Source organism: Lithobates pipiens, unplaced genomic scaffold (assembly GCF_037356315.1).
Source record: "Lithobates pipiens isolate NorthernLeopardFrog02 unplaced genomic scaffold, aLitPip1_a1.2 Scaffold_10, whole genome shotgun sequence".
Classification (NCBI taxonomy): domain Eukaryota; kingdom Metazoa; phylum Chordata; class Amphibia; order Anura; family Ranidae; genus Lithobates; species Lithobates pipiens.
Window position 1 is genome coordinate 85,960,687 of NW_027507686.1, and position 27,683 is coordinate 85,988,369.

Consider the following 27,683-nt stretch of genomic DNA (forward strand, 5'->3'; position numbering starts at 1 on the left):
CACAGTGACACCAAGTGCATTTTTTTTTTTTTTTATTTTTTTTTTTTTTTTTTTGCATTGGTGTCATTTGTGACTGTAATAACTGTTAGGGCAGTTAGGGCTAGCCCCCTTTAGCTCTAGGGTGCCCCCCTAACCCCCCCAATAAAGGTTTAACCCCGTGATCACCCCCCGTCGCCAGTGTCACTAATAAGCGATTTTTTTCTGATCGCTGTATTAGTGTCACAGGTGACGCTAGATAGGCAGGTAAGTATTTGGGTTCGCCGCAGCTTTTTATAGCGTCAGGGACCCCCATATACTACCGCATAGCCCCCTGATTGCCCCCCAGTTAACCCTTTCACCAGTGATCACCATATAACTGTTACAGGTGACGCTGGTTGGTTAGTTATATTTTTTTGTTTCAGGGCACCCGCCATTTATTACCTAATAAAGGTTTAACCCCCTGATCACCCGGCGGGTGATATAAGTTTTTTAGGGTCAGATAAGGCCTGCGTCGCCCCAGCGTCAGGTTAGTGCCAGTACCGCTAACACCCACGCGCAAAGCATACACCTCCCTTAGTAATATAGTATCTGATCAGATATATATTAGCGTTGCCAGCATTTTAGGTTTCCCAAAACGCATTGTTAGCGGGATCAGCCCAGATACCCGCTAGCACCTGCGTTTAGCCCCTCCGCCAAGCCCAGCCCAGCCCACCCAAGTGCAGTATCGATCGATCACTGTCACTTACAAAACACAACACACATAACTGCAGCGTTCGCAGAGTCAGGCTTGATCCCTGCGATCGCTAACAGTTTTTTTTGTAGCGTTTTGAAACAGTCGCTGACAGGCTAGGTGCTTTTTTACCTGTGAGTCTCACTAGTGTACCCCTAAATTTAGAGCCCAAAATGGCAAAGCGAAGGTACACTAGTGATGAGGCCTACACGTTTCTGAGCATGACAGATAGTGAAGAGGACGTCACTCATCTGTCAGATTCAGGCTCAGAATACGATCCTGTAGAGGACAGCGGCTCCATGACAGATAGCTCTGACGACGGAGATGAGGCCGCTGTTAAGAACAGGTGTGCCCAATCCCGTATGTATTCTGTTGTTGAGGTGCAGGAACCGCAGGTCACTCGTATGGAGCAGAGACATACTAGAGCCGCTCAACCTTCTGGTGAACTGGCAAGCACCAGCGGCCTAGTACACCCTGGACCTACATCCAGCACTGCAGTAACACGTGGTGACGTGGCGAGTCCCATAAGTGCAGTTCAAGCTGGCGAGGTGGCAAGCACAAGTAGTGTCCCGCTGCCACCAAGAAGAAGACAAAGACAGGCCCGTCGTACCCATAGTGCCCTTCCTGCAGAATTCGCCAATCCTATTTGGGTGCCCACCACTTCTGCAGAACCCGTACTTCCCCCATTCACTGGCCAACCTGGCATTAACGTGGAAACAGTTGATTTTACGACACTTGACTTTTACTCACTGTTTTTCACCGAAGATCTCTTTAGATCTATTGTGGACCAAACCAATTTGTACGCTGCTCAACACATCGCCACTATTCCCCAGTCCGCCCTTGCCAGACAATGGAAACCAGTTACGGTTTCCGAATTTAAAATCTTTCTGGGCCTCTCCCTCAACATGGGCATAACCAAAAAGAGTGAGTTGCGGTCATATTGGTCCATTGACCCAATTCACCATATGCGCGTGTTCTCTGCTTCCATGTCCAGGGCACGATACGAGATGATTTTGCGGTTCATGCACTTCAGCGACAATGAACTCTGTCGTCCTCGTGGAGACCCTGAGTATGATCGGCTCTACAAAATTCGGCCCCTCATAAACCACTTCAACCAACGTTTTGCAGCCTTGTTTACTCCCGATCAAGTTGTCTGCGTTGATGAGTCCCTGATTAAATTTTCTGGTCGCTTGTCCTTCAAACAATACGTCCCCAACAAGCGTTCCAGATACGGGGTCAAGATGTATAAGCTCTGTGACAGGGCCACAGGCTATACACGTAGTTTCATGGTTTATGAGGGAAGAGATAGTCACGTAGAGCCGGAGAACTGCCCTGATTACATAGGAAGCGCTGGCAAGATAGTGTGGGACTTGGTGTCACCCTTATTCGGAAAGGGGTACCACTTGTACGTGGACAATTATTACACAAGCGTGCCACTCTTTAGTCACTTGTTTGATCAGCAGATTGGAGCATGTGGCACCGTGCGACCTAATCGCCGGGGCTTTCCCCAGCGGCTTGTAGAGTCCCGTCTTAGGCTGGGGGAGAGAGCCTGCTTGCGCAGTAATAATTTGCTCGCTATGAAGTGGAGGGATAATAAGAATGTTTTCGTTCTTACCTCCCTTCATGCAGACACGACGGTCCAAATTTCTACGGCGACTGGTGTTGTGGAGAAACCCCTCTGTGTCCACAAATATAACCTTAACATGGGAGGGGTGGACCTCAATGACCAGTTGTTGGCGCCGTATCTAGTTGCCCGTAAGTCCAGACGCTGGTACAAAAAAGTGTCTGTTTATTTATTCCAATTGGCTATACTGAATGCTTATGTACTACACAAAGCTTCAGGACGGACTGGATCCTTCCTCAAATTCCAGGAGGATATCGTCAGAGCCCTTCTGTATCCAGGCGGTGCTCCACCTCACCTTCCCCTACCAGATGCAGTAAGCCGGCTGCATGAGAGGCATTATTCTTATGTCCTCCCGAGTACCCCTACCCAACGAACCCCCCAAAAAAGATGTCGTGTCTGTACCAAGCGCGGATTTAGGCGTGACACCCGTTCTTATTGTCCCCGCTGTCCTGGCAATCCTGGTCTTTGTCAGGGTGAGTGTTTTGAACGCTACCATGAACTAGTTGAGTATTAGCGCAGGGTACAGCATTGCACAAGCTAGGCACACGTTCACAGGGTCTCCCAAGATGCCATCACATTTTGAGAGACCCAAACCGCTGGAACCGTTACAACAGAAAAAGTGTTAAAGTTACAAAAAAAAGTGTTAAAAAAAAAAAAAAAAAAAAAAAGTAAAAAAACCAAAAAAACCAAAAAAAATATAAAATAAAAAAACCAAAAATAGTTGTCGTTTTATTGTTCTCTCTCGCTCTCTATTCTCTCTCTATTGTTCTGCTCCTTTGTACTGTATTCTATTCTGCAATGTTTTATTGTTAACCATTTTTTGTTTTCAGGTACGCCATTCAGCTGTAGCGTGGATTTATTTATCTTGACAGCAACAGCGTTTGCTCCCACGATATGTAAAGCCACGACTCCAGCGCTGTCGGAGGTGATTTCACCACCACAGTTAAAAAAGAGCATATATGCCGAAGCATGGGGGCATAAGGGGTGGAGGATCGATTTTGCTCCTAATGCCGCGTACATACAGTCAAAATTCCGACGGAGGGCTTGCCCGTGGAAAAGTTTGAATGTATGTACGCGGCATAACTTTTTTGCGGGAGGATGCCCCCATGCTTCGGCATATATATATTTTAGGCACAGATTGTGTTAAATGTGTTATTTTTTGCGATTTTTTTTGTATTTGCTTTGCAGGTATGGTAAGTCCTACTGTTATACTGTAATGTTACTTTGTTTTATTGTTAACCATCATTTGCTTAGCAGGTACGCCATTCTGCTGCAGAGCGGATTTATTTATCTTGACAGCAACAGCGTTTGCTCCCACGATACATAAAGCCGCGACTCCAGCACTGTCGGGGGTGATTTCACCACCACAGTTAAAAAAGAGCATATATGCCGAAGCATGGGGGCATACGGGGTGGAGGAACGATCTGCTCCTACCTTTTGCGGGAGGATGCCCCCATGCTTCGGCATATATAAATGGTGCATGTATGCCCACCATTAGAAAGTGGGTGGATGAAGGGTGGTATCTAATGGTGGGCATGCCCACCGATCAATATTTTTTTTTCGTTCAGCCCACAGGCTGCATGAAAAAAAAAATACAATATATGCCCAACCAGTTCCAGCAACATACTGGTATGTTGCGGGACTTTGAGTGCTTATACCAGAATGATGCCTGCAGGTTTAGGTATCATCTTGGTATCATTCTTTTCAGCCAGCGGTCGGCTTTTATGTAAAAGCAATCCTAGTGGCTAATTAGCCTCTAGACTACTTTTACAAGCAGTGGGAGGGAATGTCCCCCCCCCCGCACCATCTTCCATGGTTTTCTCAGGCTCTCCTGTCCCAACAGGGAACCTGAGAATGCAGCCGGTGGTTCCGCCAGCTGACCATAGAGCTGATCAGAGACCAGAATGGCTCCAATCATCTCTATGGCCTAAGACACCGGAAGCTACGAGCATTTCATGACTTAGATTTTGCGGGATGTAAACAGCGCCATTGGGAAATTGGGAAAGCATTTTATCACACCGATCTTGGTGTGGTCAGATGCTTTGAGGACAGAGGAGAGATCTAGGGTCTGATAGACCCTAATTTTTTAAAAAAAGAGTACCTGTCACTACCTATTGCAATCATAGGGGATATTTATATTCCCTGAGATAACAATAAAAATCATAAAAAAATATATATAAATGAAAGGAACAGTTTAAAAAAAAAATAAAAAAGCAAAATAAATAATAAAAAAAAAAAAAAAAAAAAAACCACCCCTGTCCCCCCCTGCTAAGGCGCAACGCGGAACACAAGCGTTGGTCTGGTGGCATATGTAAACAGCAATTGCACCATGCATGTGAGGTATCACCGCGAAGGTCAGATCGAGGGTACTAATTTTAGCAGTAGACCTCCTCCGTAAATCTAAAGTGGTCACCTGTAAAGGCATTTAAAGGCTTTTAAAAATGTACGTAGTTTGTCGCCGCTGCACGTTTCTGCGCAATTTTAAAGCATGTCGTGTTTGGTATCCATGTACTCGGCCTAAGATCATATTTTTTATTTCATCAAACATTTGGGCAATATAGTGATTTTTAGTGCATTAAAATAAAAAAAAGTGTGTTTTTTCCCCAAAAAATGCGTTTGAAAAATCGCCGCGCAAATACCGTGTGAAAAAAAAATATGAAACACCCACCATTTTAATCGGTAGGGCTTTTGCTTTAAAAAAACACTACATGTTTGGGGGTTCAAAGTAATTTTCTTGCAAAAAAAAATATTTTTTCATGTAAACAAAAAGTGTCAGAAAGGGCTTTTTCTTCAAGTGGTTAGAAGAGTGGGTGATGTGTGACATAAGCTTCTAAATGTTGTGCATAAAATGCCAGGACAGTTCAAAACCCCCCCAAATGACCCCATTTTAGAAAGTAGACACCCCAAGCTATTTGCTGAGAGGCAGGTCGAGTCCATGGAATATTTTATATTTTGACAAAAGTTGTGGAAAAAATACATTATTATTATTTTTTTTTTTTTTTTGCACAAAGTTGTCATTAAATGATATATTGCTCAAACATGCCATGGTTATATGTAAAATTACACCCCAAAATACATTCTGTTGCTTCTCCTGAGTACGGGGATACCACAAGTGTGAGACCTTTTGGGAGCCTAACCGCGTACGGTACCCCAAAATCCAAGCACCACCTTCAGGATTTCTAAGGGTGTAAATTTTAGATTTCATTCCTCACTGCCTATCACAGTTTCGGAGGCCATGGAATGCCCAGATAGCACAAAATCCCCCCAAGTGACCCCATTTTGGAAAGGAGACACCCCAAGCTATTTGCCGAGAGGTATGGTTAGTATTTTGCAGACCTTCATTTTTGTCACAAAGTTTTGAAAATTGAAAAAAAGAAAAAAAATATACATTATTTTTTTTTTTCTTCATTTTCAAAAACAAATGAGAGCTGCAAAATACTCACCATGCCTCTCGGCAAATAGCTTGGGGTGTCTACTTTCCAAAATGGGGTCATTTTGGGGGGTTTTGTGCTATTTTGGCATTTTATGGCCTTCAAAACTGTGATAGGTAGTGAGGTGTAAAATCCAAAATTTACACCCTTAGAAATCCTGAAGGCGGTTCTTGGTTTTCGGGGCCCCGTACGCGACTAGGCTCCCAAAAAGTCCCACACATGTGGTATCCCCGTACTCAGGAGAAGCAGCAGAATTTATTTTGGGGTGTCATTTCACATATGTCCCTGGCATGTGTGAGCAATATATCATTTAGTGACAACTTTGTGAAAAAAAAATAAAAGTTTGTAATTTTCCCGCAACTTGTGGCAAAATATAAAATATTCCATGGACTCAACATGCCTCTCAGCAAATAGCTTGGGGTGTCTACTTTCTAAAATGGGGTCATTTGTGGGGGTTTTGTGCCATCTTGGCATTTTATGGCCTTCAAAACTGTAATAGGTAGTGAGGCGTGAAATCAAAGATTTACGCCCTTAGAAAGCCTGAAGGCGGTTCTTGGCTTTCGGGGCCCCGTACGCACCTAGGCTCCCAAAAAATCCCACACATGTGGTATCCCCGTACTCAGGAGAAGCAGCAGAATTTATTTTGGGGTGTCATTTTACATATGCCCATGGCATGCATGAGCAATATATCATTTAGTGACAACTTTGTGAAAAAAAAAATAAAAAAAAAAAAGTTTGTAAATTTCCCGCAACTTGCGGCAAAATATAAAATATTCCATGGACTCAACATGCCTCTCAGCAAATAGCTTGGGGTGTCTACTTTCTAAAATGGGGTCATTTGTGGGTGTTTTGTGCCATCTTGGCATTTTATGGCCTTCAAAACTGTAATAGGTAGTGAGGCGTGAAATCAAAGATTTACGCCCTTAGAAAGCCTGAAGGCGGTTCTTGGCTTTTGGGGCCCCGTACGCAGCTAGGCTCCCAAAAAGTCCCACATATGTGGTATCCCCGTACTCAGGAGAAGCAGCAGAATTTATTTTGGGGTGTCATTTCACATATGCCCATGGCATGCGTGAGCAATATATCATTTAGTGACAACTTTGTGAAAAAAAAAAATAAAATAAAAAAAGTTTGTAATTTTCCCGCAACTTGCGGCAAAATATAAAATATTCCATGGACTCAACATGCCTCTCAGCAAATAGCTTGGGGTGTCTACTTTCTAAAATGGGGTCATTTGTGGGGGTTTTGTGCCATCTTGGCATTTTATGGCCTTCAAAACTGTAATAGGTAGTGAGGCGTGAAATTAAAAATTTACGGCCTTAGAAAGCCTGAAGGCGGTGCTTGGTTTTCGGGGCCCCGTACGCGGCTAGGCTCCCAAAAAATCCCACACATGTGGTATCCCCGTACTCAGGAGAAGCAGCAGAATTTATTTTGGGGTGTAATTTCACATATGCCCATAGCATGTGTAAGCAATATATCATTTAGTGACAACTTTGTGAAAAATTTATAAAGTTTGTCATTTTCCCGCAACTTGTGGCAAAATATAAAATATTCCATGGACTCAACATGCCTCTCAGCAAATAGCTTGGGGTGTCTACTTTCTAAAATGGGGTCATTTGTGGGGGTTTTGTGCCATCTTGGCATTTTATGGCCTTCAAAACTGTGATAGGTAGTGAGGAGTAAAATGACATATGTATGCCCTTAGAAATCCTGAAGGCGGTGCTTGGCTTTCGGGGCCCCGTACGCGGCTAGGCTTCCAAAAAGTCGACCACATGTGGTATCCCCGTACTCAGGAGAAGCAGCAGAATGTATTTTGGGGTACAATTCCACATATAACCATGGCATGTGTGAGCAATATATCATTTAGTGACAACTTTGTGTAAAAAAAAAAAAAAATTTTTTTTTTTGTCATTATTCAATCGCTTGCGGCAAAAAAATAAAATATTCAATGGGCTCAACATGCCTCTTATCAATTTCCTTAGGGTGTCTACTTTCCAAAATGGGGTCATTTGGGGGGGTTTTGTACTGCCCTGCCATTTTAGCACCTCAAGAAATGAGATAGGCAGTCATAAAATAAAAGCTGCGTAAATTCCAGAAAATGTACCTTAGTTTGTAGATGTGACAACTTTTGCGCAAACCAATAAATATACAATTATTGACTTTTTTTTTACCAAAGACATGTGGCTGAATACATTTTGGCCTAAATGTATGACTAAAATTGAGTTTATTGGATTTTTCTAATAACAAAAAGTAGAAAATATCATTTTTTTTCAAAATTTGCGGTCTTTTTACGTTTATATCGCAAAAAATAAAAATCGCAGAGTCAGTCAAATACCTTTAAAAGAAAGCTCTATTTGTGGGAAGAAAAGGACGCAAATTTCGTTTGGGTACAACATTGCATGACCGCGCAATTACCAGTTAAAGCAGCGCAGTGCCAAAGTGTAAAAAGACCTCTGGTCATTTACCAGCAAAATGGTCCGGTCTGAAAGTGGTTAAATGACAATTTTTTTTTTTTTTTTTTTATTGCATTTAAGTGTAAATATTGAGATCTGAGGTCTTTTTGACCCCAGATCTCATATTTAAGAGGCCCTGTCATTCTTTTTTTCTATTACAAGGGATGTTTACATTCCTTGTAATAGGAATAAAAGTGACACCATTTTTTATTTTTTTAAGACCGTGTAAAAATAAAAGGTAAAATAAATAAGAAAAAAAAAGTTTTTTGTTTTTTTTAATCGTGCCCCGTCCCGCTGAGTTCGCGTGCAGAAGCGAACACATACATGAGTGGCGCCCGCATATTAAAACAGCATTCAAACCACACATGAAGTATTGCCATGATCGGTAGAGCGAGAGCAATAATTCGAGCCCTAGACCTCCTCTGTAACTTAAAACATGCAACCTGTAGAATTTTTTTAAACATTTTTGGAGATTTTTAAGGGTAAAAGCTTGTTGCCATTCCACGAACGGGCACAGTTTTGAAGCGTGACATGTTGGGTATCAATTTACTTGGCATAACATTATCTTTCACAATATAAAAAGAAAAAAAATGGGCTAACCTTAATGTTGTCTTATTTTTTAATAAAAAAAAAAAGTGCGCTTGTAAGACCGCTGTGCAAATACAGCATGACAGAAAGTAGTGCAACAACCGCTATTTTATTCTCTAGGGTTTTAGGAAAAAATGTATAATGTTAGGGGGTTCTAAGTAATTTTCTAGCAAAAAAACAGTTTTTAACTTGTAAACCACACATCTCAAAAAGGGGCTCGGTCCTTAAGTGGTTAAAGAATACTTAACATATAAAGAGAATGCTACCGTAATGAAAATCGAAAGTCATCACTATCGGTAGATCCAGAGATCTAAACAGCTGAAGTTTTATCTAAATCTGTTCTCTAAAAGTTAAGTCCCGGCTTGCCTTGTTGCCTTTAAAATGTCCCTGTGGTATTTTAATATTGTGGATGGCCTCATTTATGAATAGGGGGTAGGTCCAAGCTCAGTGTTTACATGAAAGCCAATTCTAAATGTTGGGAGGGTCTGCACAGAACTCCCTTTTTAAATTCCAAGTGAATTTATCTTAAATATTGTTGTCAGTCAATTTTTTTTTCTAAACCTCATGCTTACAATTTACTTAATTTTATATATTTGTTTTGTTTTTAGGCCAGCTGCATTCAGTAAAGAAACTGAAAAGGTTGCCACAGACAAAGAGAGGTGAGATAAGTTGTTTTGATTGTATAATATATTGATGGGGACATACATGGTACTGGCAGCCAGATGTCCTAGGAATATGTGGGTTGTGCCTTACATCTGAAACGCATTTTTGATGTTTTTTTGTGAATTGCTACAGTGAGGGGAAAAAAGTATTTGATCCCTTGCAGATTTTGTACGTTTGCCCACTGACAAAGAAATCATCCGTTTATAATTTTACTGGTAGATTTATATTAACAGTGAGAGACAGAATAACCAGAAAAATGCATTTAAAAAAATGTTATAAATTGATTTGCATTTTGATGAGTGAAATAGGTATTTGTTCCCAAATCAATCAGCAAGATTTCTGGCTCCCAGGTGTCGTCTATACAGGTAACGAGCTGAGATTAGAAGCACTCTCTCTTAAAGGGAGTGCTCCTAATCTCGGCTTGTTACCTGTATAAAAGACACCTGTCCTCAGAAGCAGTCAATCCGATTCCAATATCTCTACCATGGTCAAGACCAAAGAGCTGTCCAAGGATGTCAAGGACAAGATTGTAGACCTACACAAGGCTGGAATGGGTAGCAGGACCATCGCCAAGTAGCTAGGTGAGAGGGTGACAACAGCTGGTGCAATTATTTGCAAATGGAAGAAACACAAAATGACTGTCAATCTATCTTAGTCTGGGGCTCCATGCAGGATCTCACCTCGTGGAGTTTCATTGATCATGAGAATGGTGAGGAAACAGCCCAGAACTACACGGGAGAACCTTGTCTATAATCTCAAGGAAGCTGGGACCATAGTCGCAGAGAAAACAATTGTTAACACACTACACCTTAAAGAACTGAAATCCTGCAGCGCCCGCAAGGTCCCCCTGCTCAAGAAAGCACATGTACAGGCTTGTCTGAAGTATGCTAATGGAAATTTGAATGATTCAGAAAACTGGGTGAAAGTGTTGTGGTCAGATGAGACCAAAATCAAGCTCTTTGGCTCAATTAGGCATGTTTGGAGGAGGAGGAATGCTGCCTATGACCCCAAGAACACCATCCCCAGTGTCAAATATGGAGGTGGAAAAATTGTGCTTTGGGGGTGTTTTTCTGCTAAGGGGACAGGACAACTTCACCCCATCAAAGAGACAATGAACAGGGCCATATACCATCAAATCTTGGGTAAGAACCTCCTTCCCTCAGCCAGGGCATTGAAAATGGCCCGTGGATGGTTATTCCTGTATGACAATGACCCAAAACACACCGCCAAGGCAACAAAGGAGTGGCTCAGGAAAGGTCCTTGAGTGGCCTAGCCAGTCTCCAGACCCTAACCCCATAGAAAATATGTGGAGGGAGGTATAGGTTCAAGTTGGAGAGGATCTGCAAAGAGAAATGGGACAAAATCCCTCCTGAGATGTGTGTAAATCTGGTGGCCAATTACAAGAAACATCTGACCTCAGTGATTGCTAACAAGAGTTTTGCCACCGGGTACCAAGTCATGTTTTAGGAAGGGGTCAAATACTTACATAGTTGCATAGTTAGCCAGGTTGAAAAAAGACACAAGTCCATCCAGTTCAACCAAAAATAAAAAAATAAAAATATACCATATATATATATATATATATATATATATATATATATATATATATATATATATATATATATATATATATATATACATGCACACACACACACGCACATATACATATGCACATACATACACATATACATACACATATACATACACATATGCACATACATATACATACGCACATACATATACATACACATATGCACATACATATACATATACACACACATACATATACCAGCCCATATACCCAATTCTATACCCACAGTTGATCCAGAGGAAGGCAAAAAACCCCAGCAGAGCATGAGCACTTATTTCACTCTTTAAAATGCAAATCGATTTATAACTTTTTTGAAATGCATTTTCCGGATTTTTTGTTGTTCTGTCTCTCACTGTTGAAATAAACCTACCATTAAAATTATATACTGATCATTTCTTTGTCAGTGGGCAAAGGTACAAAATCAGCAGGGGATCAAATACCTTTTTCCGTCACTGTATCTTACGATATCTTCTGAATTCTAAAAACAATTTTGATTCCTGACCTACCACGTGAGAATGTTGCGTTACGTGTTGACATTTCTGCTATTTTGCCTCAATCATCCTCTACAGATCAAAGGCAGAGGATAGGAGGAGGGGGATGAGAGCCACCATCGGGGATAGGGGGTGAAGGGGTTGCTTTTGCTGGAAACAGACAGCAGCTTCCAAGGCTGATAGCATAGTAAGAGAAACATAGACTGCATTTCATTGTGCAAGGATACATTTGAAAGGTGGTAGGATTTTTTTGCTGTCCTAACTAATTGGCATGCACAGGGTGTACTTCCTGTTTAATGGAAAATGTTTGTGACTGTGTTCTTGCAGACCTAGAGACTTGTGCAAGTTCTAAGTGTTGGAAAAATATTATCTTATAACCCAGTAAATACACATTTTTGACAATGCTTTTGCTTTCTGCATGTAGGGGTGCACGTAGGTCCACAAGTACCTGTGTATTATCTTGTTGAGTACCTGTGTATTGTCTTGTTGAGTATTAGTGTCAGGAAGCTAGTTATTGGGTAATTTGGACAGGGTATAATCCCCAGTCCTCATTAAATGAATAGGTACGATGCCAGGCAGGTGTAAAGAGGCAACTCGTTGTACATCTTGTGGCATGTATGCGTTCCTTGATCATCCGATCATGGGTGAATACTGCTGTGCAAAATGTAAGCACATTGTTTCCCTGGAAGCCCAGGTTCTGAATCTAGGGAAGTAACTATGAGCACTCAGAAGTCCCTCCATACTAAAGGAGAGCCATGAACATGCACGGCAGGGGCCAGCACAGAGGCGCGTGGAGACAAAGAGGTGCAGGCACTAGGAAAGAGTAGATGGGTGACAGTTAGGAAGGGTAAAGGGGGGAGTGCCAGGGAGGCCTGATTCAGGGCTGGAGAATCCCAATAAGTATGCTCCATTGAGTGACATTGGGGAAACCAGTCAGGGACCAGCACTGCTGGAGCTGAGGGACTCTCCTAGCTGCCAGGGGAAGAACTCCTCCAGTGAGAGCGGGGGGGAAGAGAAGGGGAAGGAAAAACAGATTTTGGCGGAATGGGACTCAATTCTTAGAAGGACAGAGAGGCCAATCTGTAACAAGACCAATGACAAAGTCAGAGGCAGATGTATTGTTCTAAAGAATGAATTTAGGGACTTGGGAGCTAAATTGAGGAAAAGGACCTCCAAGGTAGTATTGTCAGGAATACTATCAGTACATGGAGCCACACCAGAAAGGCAGAGGGAGATTAGGGAACTAAACAAGTTGCTGAAGAGCTGGTGTGTAGTAAGGAGGGGTTTGGGTTCCTGGAGGACTGGGCTGACTTCTCATTTTTTTTTTTTTTTTTTTTTATAAATTTATTTTTATTGAAAGTTTTTCAACACAGTAATAACATACAGACATAACCTCCCCCCCCCCCCCCCGCCCATCCCAACCACACCCTCCCCCCACCCGACAAAACTCCCACCCGTGCAGCCCTCCATTCTCCTTCTGGAGCTCAGTCTGTAATCATTGACAGCATCACATATATAAGAAACACATTATTTGTACCGTTACTGAGTATTTAGCTACCCAAGATGGGGATGTTATCCAATCCGAGAGGTAGCACCCTCCCACCCCGCCCCTCACCCGACATACCAGGAGTACACCACCAGCCAAGCAATCAATTCACAGTGTCTGCGGCATCAAGCCAACACCTCCACACCCTCTCAAATTTGTGAGGACGGCTGACTTCTCATTAACCATTGATATTATTATTATTATTATTATTATTATTATTATTATTATAATATATTTTATTTATTTTTTGTGGTTGAACTGGATGGACTTGTGTCTTTTTTTCAACCTGACTAACTATGTAACTATGTAACCAGTACTATAGAAGGGATGGACTGCACCTAAATGAGGAGGGTGCAGATCAGCTGGGAATGAAGATGGACAAAAAGTTAGAGGGATTTTTAAACTAGGCGATGGGGGGGGGACCAGAACTACAGATAGTCCACACGGAACATATTCCAGAGGGTAGTATTGGGGCATTTAGTGATAGGTTGACCAAAGCACATAAACCCAAGGTAAGTATAGTAGCAAGTCCTAGTTGCAATCTTGAAACGGCCAATAAGAGGATAATATGCGACCAGTCTAAACTACATGGCATGTTCACCAATGCCAGGAGCCTGGCGGACAAGATGGGTGAACTAGAGATACTGTTGTACGAGGAGGATTTGGATTTTGTGGGAATTTCAGAGACCTGGTTCAACAGCTCTCATGATTGGCTGGCAACCATTTAAGGGTATACCCTTTTATCGCAAGACTGGCCCCATAAAGAACGAGAAAGGACATCTGGTTACAAAGGATGGGGAGATGGCAAAGGTATTGAATGTATTCTTCTCAGTCTTCACGAGGGAATTGGGGGGCTTCAGTAACCAAAATTGCAGTGTTTGTCCTCATGACACATCATAGGAAACACGTCCATGGTTAACAGAGGACAGAATTAAAATTAGACTTGGGAATCTTAACATTAATAAATCACCGGGACCAGATGGCTTGCACCCAAGAGTACTTGGGGAACCTAGTCAGGTAATTGCCAGACCATTGTTCCTAATTTTTATCCTCTGAGAATTACAGACCAGTTAGCCTATCAGTAGTATGTGTACTCTTTGAGGGGATGATAAGGGACTATATACAAGATTTTAGTAATGAGAACGGTATCATTAGCAGTAATCAGCATGGATTCATGAAGAAGTGTTCTTGCCAAACCCAATCTATTAACCTTCTATGAGGAAGCGAGTTGCCATCTAGATAAAGGAAGGCCCGTATATGTGGTATATCTGGATTTTGCAAAAGCATTTTACACAGTTCCCCATAAACGTTTACTGTACAAAATGAGGTCTGTCGGCATGGACCATAGGGTGAGTACATGGATTGAAAACTGGCTTCAAGGGCGAGTTCAGAGGGTGGTGAGGAATGGTCAGGGGTGGGTAGTGGGGTCCCCCAGGGTTCTGTGCTGGGACCAATCCTGTTTAATTTGTTCATAAACGACCCGGAGGATGAAGTAAACAGTTAAATCTCTGTATTTGCGGACAATAACTTCTCCACAGAATGTGGAAACCTTGCAAAAAGATCTGAACAAATTAATGGGGTAGGCAACTACATGGCAAATGAGGTTCAATGGAGAAAAATTTTAAATAATGTATTTGGGTAGCAAATGCATGAATGCAGTCTATACATTGGGGGGACAACCACTGGAGGAATTTAGGATGGAAAAGGACCTGGGGGTACTAGTAGCAGCCAAGCTGCTGCTAACAAAGCAAACAGAATATTGGCATGCATTAAAAAGGGGATTCATTCCAGAGATAAAACGATAATTCTCCCGTTCTACAAGACTCTGGTCCAGCTGCACCTGGAGTATGCTGTCCAGTTCTGGGCATGAGTCCTCAGGAAGGATGTACTGGAAATGGAGTGAGGACAAATAAGGGCAACAAAGCTAATAAAGTGTCTGGAGGATATTATGTAGTTACGAGGAAAGGTTGCGAGCACTGAACTTATTCTGTCTGGAGAAGAGATGCTTGAGAGGGGATATGGTTTCAATTTACAAATACTGCACTGGTGACCCCACAATAGGGGTGAAACTTTTTCATGGAAGGAAGTTTAACAAGACTCGTGGCCACTCATTAAAATTAGAAGAAAAGAGGCTTAGCCTTAAACTACGTAGAGGGTTTTTTACTGTAAGAGCGGCAAGGATGTGGAATTCCCTTCCACAGGTGGTGGCCTCAACGGGGAGCATCGATAGTTTCAAGAAACTATTAGATAACCACCTGAACGACCACAACATACAGGGATATACAAGGTAATACTGACATATAATCACAAACGTAGGTTGGACTTGGTGGACTTGTCTATTTTCGACCTCACCTACTATGTAACTATTTGTTAAATATAGCACTACACTAAATTGAGCTGAGACGCAGTGGAGCATGCGGTCCTTGACTTACAGATTCAACAAGCCCAATTAATAAATTGTCATTTTTAACAATTTAAATTAATGAAAGGTAATGCACATAAATATATTTTTTTTAAATCAAATATCTTCTATACTATAGCAACAAAGAAGCGGCTGCAGAATCTATAGCTGGGGAGAAGTCAGGAGCAGAAGACACAGATGAAGACTCAGAAGATGACAGTGATCTGTTTGTCAACACCAACCATGTCCAGTATGAGGAGAGTGAAGAGGAATCTGATAGTGATGAAGAAAGTGAACATGAGGAAGAAAAAGAGGAAAAATAATGTGTGATGCTCTTTGTTGAAAGAATGCTGAAATTTTCAGACATGACTTTAACCTGATTTAGTGCCTATAAAGATATGGACTTAAAGGGCCAAGTTGTTTTGGAATAATACCAAATTTGGATATTTTTCAATGATCAAACTATAAATGATCTTGCTTTGAGCACAGACTGTGAAACAGTAAGTTAGTTGAGAAATTGTAACTTTTTGTTCTCATTATACATTCCTTCACTTCAATACTGGACACTTTCACCCCCTGCCCAGGCCGATTTTAAGATTTCAGCATTGTCACACTTTGACAATTAGTCATACAACACTTTATCCAAATGAAAGTTTTATCTTTTTTTAGACATAAAGCTATTTTGGTGGTATTTATTCAACACTGGATTTGTTTTTGACATATAAAAGAAAATTACCAAAAATATGGAAAAAAAACAAAACAAAACATTTCTTAGTTTCTGCAAATAAATAATCTATCTTCATAAATTTATGCCAAAATTATATTTAGGCTATATTTCTTTTGTAAAAAAAAAAATAGCCAAATCAGAGTATATTATTTGGTCAGTGTGAAAGTTAGAGTATACAAACTATGGTGTGTGTGTATGTGTGTGTGTGTGTGTATATATGTGTATATATATATATATATATATATATATATATATATATATATATATATATATATAAAATTTGAAAATAGATCAGTACTGATGGCCTGCCTCGCTTCTTAGTATAGACCCCACAGTATTTGGTAAGAGGCATGGTGAGGTTTTTTTTTTTGTCACTATTTGTAAAAAAAACTTAAGATATTCAATACAGGTTTTTTTTTTTATTTTCTCATATTCAGACCGACACAGCTCCTCTCTGTAACTAAATGGGTTGTATAGCCTGCCATTAGGAGAAACTAGGCAAAATTGTTACACAATACACAGAACTTTAATCCCGCCCCATCAACCCTTCCCACTGCTCCTAGCAGCTTCAGTTTTTATTTTGCCTAGCAAGGAGAATGATCTAGGAAACCCTGCGGGCCTCTTAGTCCATATTTTTGCTGCAGGTTTGCTGCTTTTTGCGCAAGATGAAAGATCCTGTGATCTTCTATCAACTGCCGGCTGGGTGACAGGCTGGTTAATGATATCCTTGTAGTCTCCCCAGTCCGGATATCGTGCATGAGCAGGCTGCCGCTAAGGCTCAGCAGGCCACGACATGCCTCAGCTCCGGAGGTGGTCGTGAGCTTCAATGCTCCGGGATATACATATGACCGGGCTACTGATGTCTGGATCACAGTATACCGAGGCCAGCAGCCACCCTGTAACTGCGCAGGAGTGGGTCTGTGATGGAATGTCTCCCAGCTCTTCAGGACTGGTAAGTACGACTCTCCCTGCTTCGGGGGGGGGGGGGGGTGAGCAGCTGGGCATTCCCTGGGGGGTCGATTCGGGGGCCACCTCACCTCCCTATCTTCTCTCCCAAGTCCCTATCACCCCTCCTTCCCCCCCTCTGAGGGGGGTGGCTGCGGGCGGTGTGTGTGTGTGTGTCGCTGTTTCTCAACTGTGGGGGTCTGTGCGCCTGGCGTTGGTCCAGGTCTGGGGGTCCCTAAACATGTTTATGGAGGTTGTTCTGACTGTTAGCAGGCAGCACGTTTTTATTTTTTTGCTCTGTCACTGCATGGCGCCCTTTCGGCGGCCATCTTGGATTTGGGAAAGCTATACATTTCTCTGGTGAGCTTCAGCAGCCATTTTCTTTAGGATTCCTATTGATTACATTGGTGGCCATTTTCTTAAAGCCCGAGCGCTTTTTTCACCGCTGGCCTCTTGTGGCAGCATTACATGTGCTTTCTCTTGCTGCTTCCTGTATCCACTGTGTGTGTGCAGGATGCTGGATGGCTCTTTGCTGAACGCTCAAGCCGCTCTGCAGATCGTTGCACTGCTGGTGGAAGCTGCTACTGCTGACAGTTTTCTCCTCTCTGCAACTGGGAACCTCCTAGGGACTACAGGCACTGCTGTGGCTATCACAGAACGCCCCAGGGTGGTGAGTCTAGCGCTAAGTACCCCCCCACGTGGCAGCAGGAGGGTGGGACCTTCACTGTTCTAAGTCCCCTTGCAGGTGGCAGACAGGCTAGGGTCAGCATGGCTTCAGAAACTGGTGTTTTTTTCCCCCGAAATCCAGGCTATAGCAACAGGGTCACCTGCAGTTAGCGTGGTACGCATGGACACCCTGACGGCGGTCCTTGACTCCTATGTTGCTAAGATAGGCAGAGCTTGGCTTGGCTTGACTCCCTGATCTGGTGGTTGAGGTCCACGGTGATTCAGTCCGGAAAATCGTTCCTTCCTCTGAAATGGACGGTGGTCACTACGGAGGCCAGTCTGTCCGGCTGGGGTGGAGTGATGGGGATTCAGTTGGCTCGGGGCCTCTGGTCGACGGAAGAATCCAAGTTGCCGATCAATCTGCTCGAATTGAGAGCGATCAGGCTGTGCCTCCACACGTGGTCGACATGTCTTCCAGGGTTGTCCGACCAGGATACAGTCAGACAACGCCACGGCTGTGGCGTACATTAATCACCAAGGGGGAACAAGAAGCTCAGCCGCTGCTCGGGAGGTCACCCGCATACTTCGGTGGGCAGAGCGTCATGTTCCGGCCCTGACGGCCATTTACATCCCGGGGGTGGAAAATTGGTAGGCGGACTATCTGAGTCAACAGATGCTGGACCCAGGAGAATGGGCATTGCATCCGGAGATATTCAGGCTGCTGTGCCTGAAATGGGGCACACCAGATGTGGATCTATTGGCCCCCCGGCTCAATCGGAAGGTGCCGAGATTCGTGTCCAGGACAAGAGATCCGTGGGCAGACGCATCAGACACGCTGCTGGCTCCGTGGGATCAGTACCAGCTGATCTACGCCTTTCCTCCGCTAAAACTGTTGCCACGTCTGCTTCACAGAGTGGAAGCCGAGGGGATTCCAGTACACCAGATTGCCCCAGATTGGCCTCAGCGGGCCTGGTACGCAGACCTGGTGCGCCTGGTGGCAGACGCTCCCTGTCGACTGCCGTTGAGAGAGGACCTCCTATCTCAAGGTCCAATCCTTCACCCTACTTTACCATCACTGGCTTTAACGACCTGGCTATTGAAAGCCAGGTATTGAGGAACCGGGGTCTGACAGACTTGGTGATTCCAACTATGCTGAGGGCGTGGAAATCTTCTTCCAGGAAGATATACCATCGTACTTGGAAGGCCTACATCTACATGTGTGAGGAGAAAGGGTGGCATCCACGCTCCTTCTCTATATCCAGGATCCTGCTGTTTCTTCAGCAAGGTGTAGACCAGAGGTTGGCGTTGAGCACCATCAAGGGGCAGATTTCAGCTCTGGCTGTCTTTTCAAAGACCCCTGGCGTCTCACTCATTAGTGAGTACCTTTGTGCAGGGGGTGCGACATGTAGTCCCTCCGGTGCGTCTTCCGTTACCTCCGTGGGATTTGAACCTGGTGTTGTTGGCGCTTCAGAAGCCGCCGTTTGAGAATATCAGGGAGATTCTTCTGCTGACCCTTTCACAGAAGGTGGTCTTTCTAGTGGCTATCACATCGGCCTTGAGGGTTTCGGAACCGGCGGCCTTGTCCTGCAAGTCGCCTTATCTGGTCATCCACAGGGATAAGGTGGTGTTGCGTCTGCAACCGTCCTTTCTACCGAAGGTGGTTTCGGCCTTTCATATCAATGAGGACATTATATTGCCATCATTGTGTCCTAAGCCAAAGCACTCCAAGGAGGTAGCCCTTCACGCTCTGGATGTGGTTAGGGCTCTGAAGGTGTACTTGTCTGCCACAGCTTCCTTTCGGAAGTCAGACTCACTGTTTGTTTCGGTGGCTGGTCCTAAGAAGGGCATGGCGGTCTCGTCGGCCACCATTTCCAGGTGGATCAGACAGATTGTAGTCCAAGCCTATGCCTTGAAGGGGCAGATGCCTCCCTTTCCAGTCACGGCACACTCTACAAGAGCAATCCGAACGTCTTGGGCCTTCCGACACCAATCGTCTGTCGCTCAGGTGTGTAATTCGGCGACCTGGTCGTCTGTCCATACGTTTACCAAGTTCTACAAGGTAGACATCAGTGCATCGGCTGGTGCCTGTTTTGGCCACAAAGTTTTTCAGGCGGCCGTGTAGTTGCAATTGAATATTTTGTCCTGGTTTTTCGATAAAAACGCAGTACTGTTTTGGGTTAATGCACTGTTGCATTACTTCCACAATGTTGCGGTCTTGGGGATCACTCCTGTTGAGGATACCCGGTTATATAGTGGTGTTTTTCCACACACTGCTGTTTTTTTGTGGGTTTAGTTTCACTAGTTCCCACTTGCCATGGTGGATGAAGTTTTTATGCTGTTTTTCCCACCCCTCGTTTGGCACTGCTTGGGGACATCCCATTTAGTTACAGAGAGGAGCTGTGTCGGTCGGTGAATATAAGAGAAAATAGGATTTTTTTTTGTACTCGCCGTAAAATCCTTTTCTCTGTAATTTACCGACCGACACAGCACCCACCCCTCCTTTTTTCTGCGTTTATACTGCTTGTTGACGTACTGAAGCTGCTAGGAGCAGTGGGAAGGGTTGATAGCACGGGGCCTGCCCCCCTGGGGCGGGATTAATGTTCTGTGTATTGTGTAACAATTTTGCCTAGTTTCTCCTAATGGCAGGCTATACAACCCATTTAGTTACAGAGAGGAGCTGTGTCGGTCTGTGAATTACAGAGAAAAGGATTTTACGGGGCGTACAAAAAAATCCAATTTTTTTCACTTTTATTTTACATGCTGGCACCAGACCGGTACACGGTCACCATATGACTGTTGTAGCTGTGATCGGGGGCACTGACAGTATGTTTAAAAAAAAACGCATAAATAACATTTTCTTATGTTTTTTTTTTTTTTTTTTTCTTTGACAATTTTTTTTTTGTACATACTGTCACCAGAGCAGCGACACCACTTCTTTGGGTAGGTAATCGGTTTATTTTTTTCTTTACACTATGATTGCTTACGCAGTGATAATCACTGTAATAAGCAATAATTTTTACACTGTGAATAGCATCCATTCATCTGTCCTTGTGTACTATTGGGATAGCTGTGATTGGCCACAGCTATCAAATGCCCCAGGTCCATTGTGATTGGCCCTAATGCCATGTTGTCACAGAGATCACAATGGCTAAACAATGAATGAAAGCCATTGTTTACAACTGACATCGTTGTGATTAGTCACAGCGATCACATGGTACCAGAGCTGCGCACACCAGCCCAATGCAATGTTGTATTTTGTTTGTGAGCACGGCAGGTCACAGATTGTGCTGCTACATGGTCCCCGGGGCGCACAACCTGGAGGGCATCATATGACGTCCATCCAGGATAAGTGAACAGCCAAGCTGACATATTATTACAATAGGCCAGGTGGGAAGAGGTTAAAGAACTCAAGTACAGTAAAACCTTGAATTGCGAGCATAATTTGTTCTGGAATCATGCTTGTAATCCAAAGCACTTGTATATCAAAGCAATTTTCCCCATAAGAAGTAATGGAAACACAGATGATTCGTTCCACAACCATTTATTCATAAGTCCTTCAATTTATAGTCCATATAAAAAGATTATAGCAATGTGATGGGTTGTGTAACCATAAAATGTCCATCCACAAAAGGCAGCCTCCAGAAGGAGGTTAGAAGCAAAATCCATCAGCAGCTACAGAGTATAAAGGAGAAGGGAGGCACCTCCAAGTTTTAGCACCGATGTGTTTGCACAGCCCACATGCAGAGCCTACCAGGAAGCCGGCGCTGCGCTAATCACAGGTAGTGAGACATTTCCCGATCTCTGCACCTGTGCATCGGGGCGATGTCTCGCTGCCTGTGATTAGCGCAGCGCCAGCTTCCTGGTAGGCTCTGCATGTGGGCTGTGCAAACACGCCAGAGCTCATCCTTAATGGTTACATTTAACCACTTCAGCCCTGGAAGGATTTACCCCCTTAACTGAGTTGAAAAACACTGTTTTAATTTAAATTTGCGTGGTTGTGCAACATTGAACCCAAACAAAATTGATGTCCTACCACCCCCCCCCCCCAAAACTAGAGCTTTCTTTTGGTGGTATTTGATCACCTCTGTGTTTTTTTTTTTTTTTTTTTTTTTTTTTGGCGCTATAAACAAAAAAAAAGTGACAATTTTGAAAAAAAAAAATAAAATTACTTTCGGCAATAATACATATCCAAAAAATATATTTAAACAAATTTATTCATCAGTTTAGGCCAATATGTATTATTTTACATATTTTGGTAAAAAAAAAAAAAACGCAATAAGCATATATTGATTGGTTTGCGCAAATGCTATAGCATCTACAAAATAGGGGCTAGATTTATGGACTTTTCTTTCTTTTTTTTTTTTTATTGCTTTTACTGGTAATGGTGGCAATCTGCGATTTTTAGTGGGACTCCCGCGGCATGTGAGTACCCGCAGTGCCACATGAACAAACCGATGTACAGGTACATCGGTTTATGCCGACTTGCTGCAGTATATATACCGAAGGTGGTCGGCAAGTGGTTAATGAAGTTACAACATTTAGAAACTCACATGGTTGATAATTAAAAGAGGCACATCTAAGTATGCAAGCACTTGGGGTAAAGCTGGATCCGAAAGCATGGCTTGAATTGCTCATGGAGCGTCACATGGAAGGGGTGACATTGATGGCGGTGCGGAGGATGTCCTAGATCAGTGATGGCGAACCCTGGCACCCCAGATGTTTTAAAACTACATTTCCCATGATGCTCCACTGCACTGCAGAATGCATAAGCATTATGGGAAATGTAGTTCCAAAACATCTGGGGTGCCAAGGTTTGCCATCACTGGCCTATATGGACAGCTTTACCCCGGATGCCTGTATACTTAGATGTGCCCGTTTTAACCTTCAACTATGTGATTTGCTAAATGTACCTTCATTAAATGAAACTATATTGTTACACCAAGGGGCACCTCTCTTCTCTTTGAGGCTGGATTCACACCTATGCCGTTTTAGTGATTTTTGCATTTTGCAGATTTGCACTACAGTCCATTTAACATGGTTTCCTATGGAACACGTTCTGTAGTGCAAATCTGCAAAAAGCACTAAAACGGCATAGGTGTGAATCCAGCCTTATACTCAGGTGTGACGTGATGTTACTTGTATATCAAAACATCGCTGGTTTATCAAGCAAAACACTCTCAAACCAAGTTACTCTCAATCCAAGGTTTACTGTATGTATCAAAGCATTTGTAAAGAAAGAGAAATAAGCATGGTACGCTTACCTGCTCCATGCAATAGTTTTGGCCAGCACTCTTGGCTCTGCTTTGTGTAGCCCATAGAAAGCCACTATCATTTTTTTTAAATGAATTAATCCCTTTTACTTTGTTTGTTTGTTTTTTTTTTTTTGTTTTTTTTTTTTTTGTTTTTTTTGTTTTTTTTTTTGTTTTTTTTTAAAATCAACACATGATTTAGAAAAACAGAAAAAACTCCCAACAACACAAAGCAAAAAAAATTCCCAATCAGAGTCCCCTTACAAAAGAGTCTTCATTAAAGTGTTTTGACCAATTTTAACCGCTTCCTGCCCGCCCTATAGCCGAATGCCGGCCTTCGGGCGGGCGGCTTCCCTCGCCTGGCCGTCCCTGGACGGCCAGGTGTTTACTTCCGCAATGCGCGCCGCCGGGGGCGCGCATCGCGGAAGTTTTGCACTCGCCGTGTCTCCCGGAGACAGGCGAATACAGATCGCCGTGAACGGCCAATCAAAGCGGCCGTTCACAGAGCGATCTAAGCTGCCAATAGGAGATGATCTCAAATGTAAACATATGAGATCATCTCCCATTGCCGTGTCTCTCTCTCCTCACACAGAGACAGCGTGTGAGGAGAGAGAGGATCTGTGAGTGAAACATTGTATCCGTATTGAGTACCAGTGCAAATTGTCAGTCCCAGTGCCAATTGTCAGCCCCAGTGCCAATTGTGAGCCCCAGTGCCAGTGCCATTTGTCAACCCAGTGCCATTTGTCAGCCCAGTGCCATTTGTCAGCCCAGTGCCATTTGTCAGCCCAGTGCCATCTGTCAGCCCAGTGCCATCTGTCAGCCCAGTGCCAGTGCCGCCAGTGCCACCTGCCAGCGCCACCTGTCAGCGACAGTGCCAGCGACAGTGCCATCCGTCAGCCCCAGTGCCGTCAGCGCCAGTGCCGTCAGCCCCAGTGCCGTCAGCGCCAGTGCCGCCAGTGCCAGTGCCGCCAGTGCCACCTACCAGCGCCAGTGCCAGCGCCACCTGCCAGCGCCAGTGCCACCTGCCAGTGCCATCCGTCAGCCCCAGTGCCATCACCCCAGTGCCGTCACCCCAGTGCCGTCACCCCAGTGCCGTCACCCCAGTGCCACCTACCAGTGCCAGCGCCACCTGCCAGTGCCAGTGCCACCTGCCAGTGCCACCTGCCAACGCCAGTGCCATCCTTCAGCCGAAGTGCCGTCAGCCCCAGTGCCGTCAGCCCCAGTGCCGTCAGCGCCAGTACCGTCAGCGCCAGTGCCGCCAGTGCCACCAGCGCCAGTGCCAGTGCCACCTGCCAGCGCCATCTGCCAGCCGCACTGCCATCTGCCAGCCCCATTTGCCAGAGCAAATAGCCAGCACCATCTGCCAGTGCCATCTGCCAGCGACATCTGCCAGCGACATCTGTCAGCGACATCTGTCAGCCCCATCTGCCTCCAGTGCCATCTGCCTCCAGTGCCATTTGTCAGTGCCACGTGTTGTCAGTGCCACCTGCCACGTCAGTGTCACCTGTAATCAGCGTCACCTGTCAGTGTCACCTGCCACATCAGCGTCACCTGTCAGTGTCACCTGCCACATCAGCGTCACCTGTCAGTGTCATCTGCCAAATCAGCGTCACCTGTCAGTGTCATCTGCCAAATCAGCGTCACCTGTCAGTGTCACCTGCCACATCAGCGTCACCTGTCAGTGTCACCTGCCAAATCAGCGTCACCTGTCAGTGTCACCTGCCACATCAGCGTCCCAAAACTTCTGGAAAAAAATGAACCATTCAAACGACTCAATATGCCTCATAGATTATACGTTGGGGTGTTAGCTTTCCAAAATGGGGTCACTTTGTGGGCATTTCCATTGTCCTGGTGTTCCAGGTCCTTCAAAACTGTAATAGGTGGTTGAGAAATGAAATGTGTAATTTATGCTCCTAGAACGCCTGATGGTGCTATTTCAATATTGGGCCTCTGTATGTGGCCAGGCTGTGTAAAAGTCTCACACATTTGGTATCGTTATACTCAGGAGGAGTAGTAGAACGTATTTTGGGGTGTCATTTTTGCTATGTACATGCTATGTGTTGGAAATATCTTATAAATGGACAACTTTGCGTAAAAAAAATGCGTTTTCATTTTTTTTCCACATTTTCCCAAAACTTCTGGAAAAAAAATGAACCATTCAAACGACTCAATATGCCTCATAGATTATACGTTGGGGTGTTAGCTTTCCAAAATGGGGTCACTTTGTGGGCATTTCCATTGTCCTGGTGCTCCAGGGCCTTCAAAACTGTAATAGGTGGTTGAGAAATGAAATGTGTAATTTATGCTCCTAGAACGCCTGATGGTGCTATTTCAATATTGGGCCTCTGTATGTGGCCAGGCTGTGTAAAAGTCTCACACATTTGGTATCGTAATACTCAGAAGGAGTAGCAGAACGTATTTTGGGGTGTCATTTGTGGTATACACATGCCATGTGAGAGAAATAACCTATTACATTAAAAATTTTGTGAGAAAAAAAAAAAAAAAAAAAATCTTCATTTTGCAAAGAATTGTGGGAAAAAGATGACAACATCAAAAACCTCACCATGCATCTTAGTAAATACCTTGGAATGTCTACTTTCAAAAAAGGGGTCATTTGGGGGGTATTTGTACTTTCCTGACTTGTTCGGGTCACAAGAAATGAGATAGGCCACCAGTACATCAGATGTGATCAATTTTGTGCGATTCGCACCACAGCTTGTAGACTCTCTAACTTTCACAAAGACCAAATAATATCCAATAATTTGGGTTATTTTTACCAAAGATATGTAGCAGTATAAATTGTGGCCAAAATTTATGAAAAAAAAATTATAATTTGCAAAATTTTATCACAGAAACAAAGAAATATGTGTTTTTTTTCAAAATTTTCGGTCTTTTTTCATTTATAGCGCAAAAAATAAAAACCCCAGAGGTGATCAAATACCACCAAAAGAAAGCTCTATTTGTGGGAAAAAAAGGACACAAAATTCATTTGGGTACAGTGTTGCATGACTGAGTAATTGTCATTCAAAGTGTGAGAGCACCAAAAGCTGAAAATTGGTCTGGGCAGGAAGGGTGTTTAAGTGCCCAGTAAGCAAGTGGTTAAAAGGCTTTGCAGGGGAAATCGTGATTAGATTTGTAAGAAAACATTGTCTTACTGCTTTTGTTCCTCTTGATAAATCACTACCAGAGGTGCCAGCAGCACCCCTCCCCCACCCTTTCTGTAGACTAAGCATGAACAGTAATCACCCAAAAAATGCAATCCTAACACAGCGCTTACTCCATTCCTTCCCCCCCAAAAATGAAAACTTCCTTGGAGCTCATTAATGTTTGATGTCCTATGAAAAGCAAACTGCGGCGGATCACTTTTCAGAGGGCATTTAACGGGTGTTGAGGAGGTGATATTTTGCTCCTTTACCTCCTGTTATAACTCTATAAATGCTGCACTACCCTGCTGCAATCACATGCATTGCATGCAGTTGCAGGGCGATTTTGGCCCCATAGACCTGCATTAATCATGTTTGGTGGCAGCAATATTGGCCAAAAGCGTCATGCTGTTCAAATTTTGCCTCAGCCCCGAAGCACAACATCGCACCCACAGTTTGTGTACAGTAGTGAGTGACTGCATGTTAATGTTCAGGCGGCAGTCAGTGGAATGTTAAAAGTGTAGCTCAACCGCCTGGTTTTACTGCCCCCTGGTTGCTTGTATTAAAGAGGTCTTACTGCAGCGACTGAAAACGTGACATGCTCTTTAGCACTTATAAGATATAATATTACAAGTCTCCTCTCTGAAGCTTTAACAGTGGCTGGTCAACAAAAATGCTATAGGACTCATTAGCAAGTGAGGGGCGGTAAAACCTTGTTGTTCAGTAGCCTTTTTACAAACCCCCAAGCACTTCCCTTTAGCTGCAGCGACTGGGGGTGTACACATGCCATGGCTACTGAAATTATATAAGGTGCAGTTTTGGCAGGTATAGTGTCCATAAAGCACAACCCATTCAAGTGAATGGGGCTGCTCTGCAAGCTCCCCGTAACTGGGTGCAATGCACGCACACAGTTGTGGCACACTAGTGCAGAGTTCAAGGGGTTGAAGCAAACTGAGGAGGTGATACGTCTTCTCATCGCCTGTCAAATGCTCTCTGAAGAGCATCCCAAAGGCAAAACATTCTTCAGACTATAGCTAGTGTGAGTGAGGCCTTAGAATGGTGCATTTGTGCCTGCATTTCTGACTAGCCTACAGTGTCTATGGTGGCCTTAAAGTGTATGTAAACCCTAACCATCAACCCTTCTTATTTGAGTTCATTTAATCTGTAAATATACCGTTTTGTTCTGTTTTATAAGTGCAAAAAAACACCTTTCAATCCAGACAGAAATCTTCTGCGTTGATAACCTCCTGTGCTGGCTGTTATTAGCATTGTTCCTAGCTATTTCTGTGGACTACAAAACACCTCCCCTCAAGATATGGAGAAGGGGATATTCGGTAGTCCTAGTGCTAACCCTGCTTCCCCATTGATGTAACACAGTTAGTGAGCATTTTCGGCTCAGGACAGGAAGTGTGGCAGGGTCACCAGGTAATAATAAAGGAAAACGGATGCAGAAACCACA

At 43.7% G+C, this 27,683-nt stretch overlaps 1 protein-coding gene across 1 annotated transcript in view; it reads left to right on the forward strand.

The window, feature by feature from the left end:
• The window catches only part of EIF1AD (eukaryotic translation initiation factor 1A domain containing), a 59,777-nt gene extending 43,462 nt beyond the window's left edge, over positions 1-16,315 (forward strand). The window contains exons 5-6 of the mRNA XM_077456616.1: positions 9,411-9,461; positions 15,634-16,315. Coding sequence (XP_077312742.1) covers positions 9,411-9,461; positions 15,634-15,817 — 235 coding nt within the window. The 3' untranslated portion in view covers positions 15,818-16,315. The remainder of the gene's footprint in view (positions 1-9,410; positions 9,462-15,633) is intronic.
• The last annotated feature ends 11,368 nt before the right edge of the window (positions 16,316-27,683 follow it).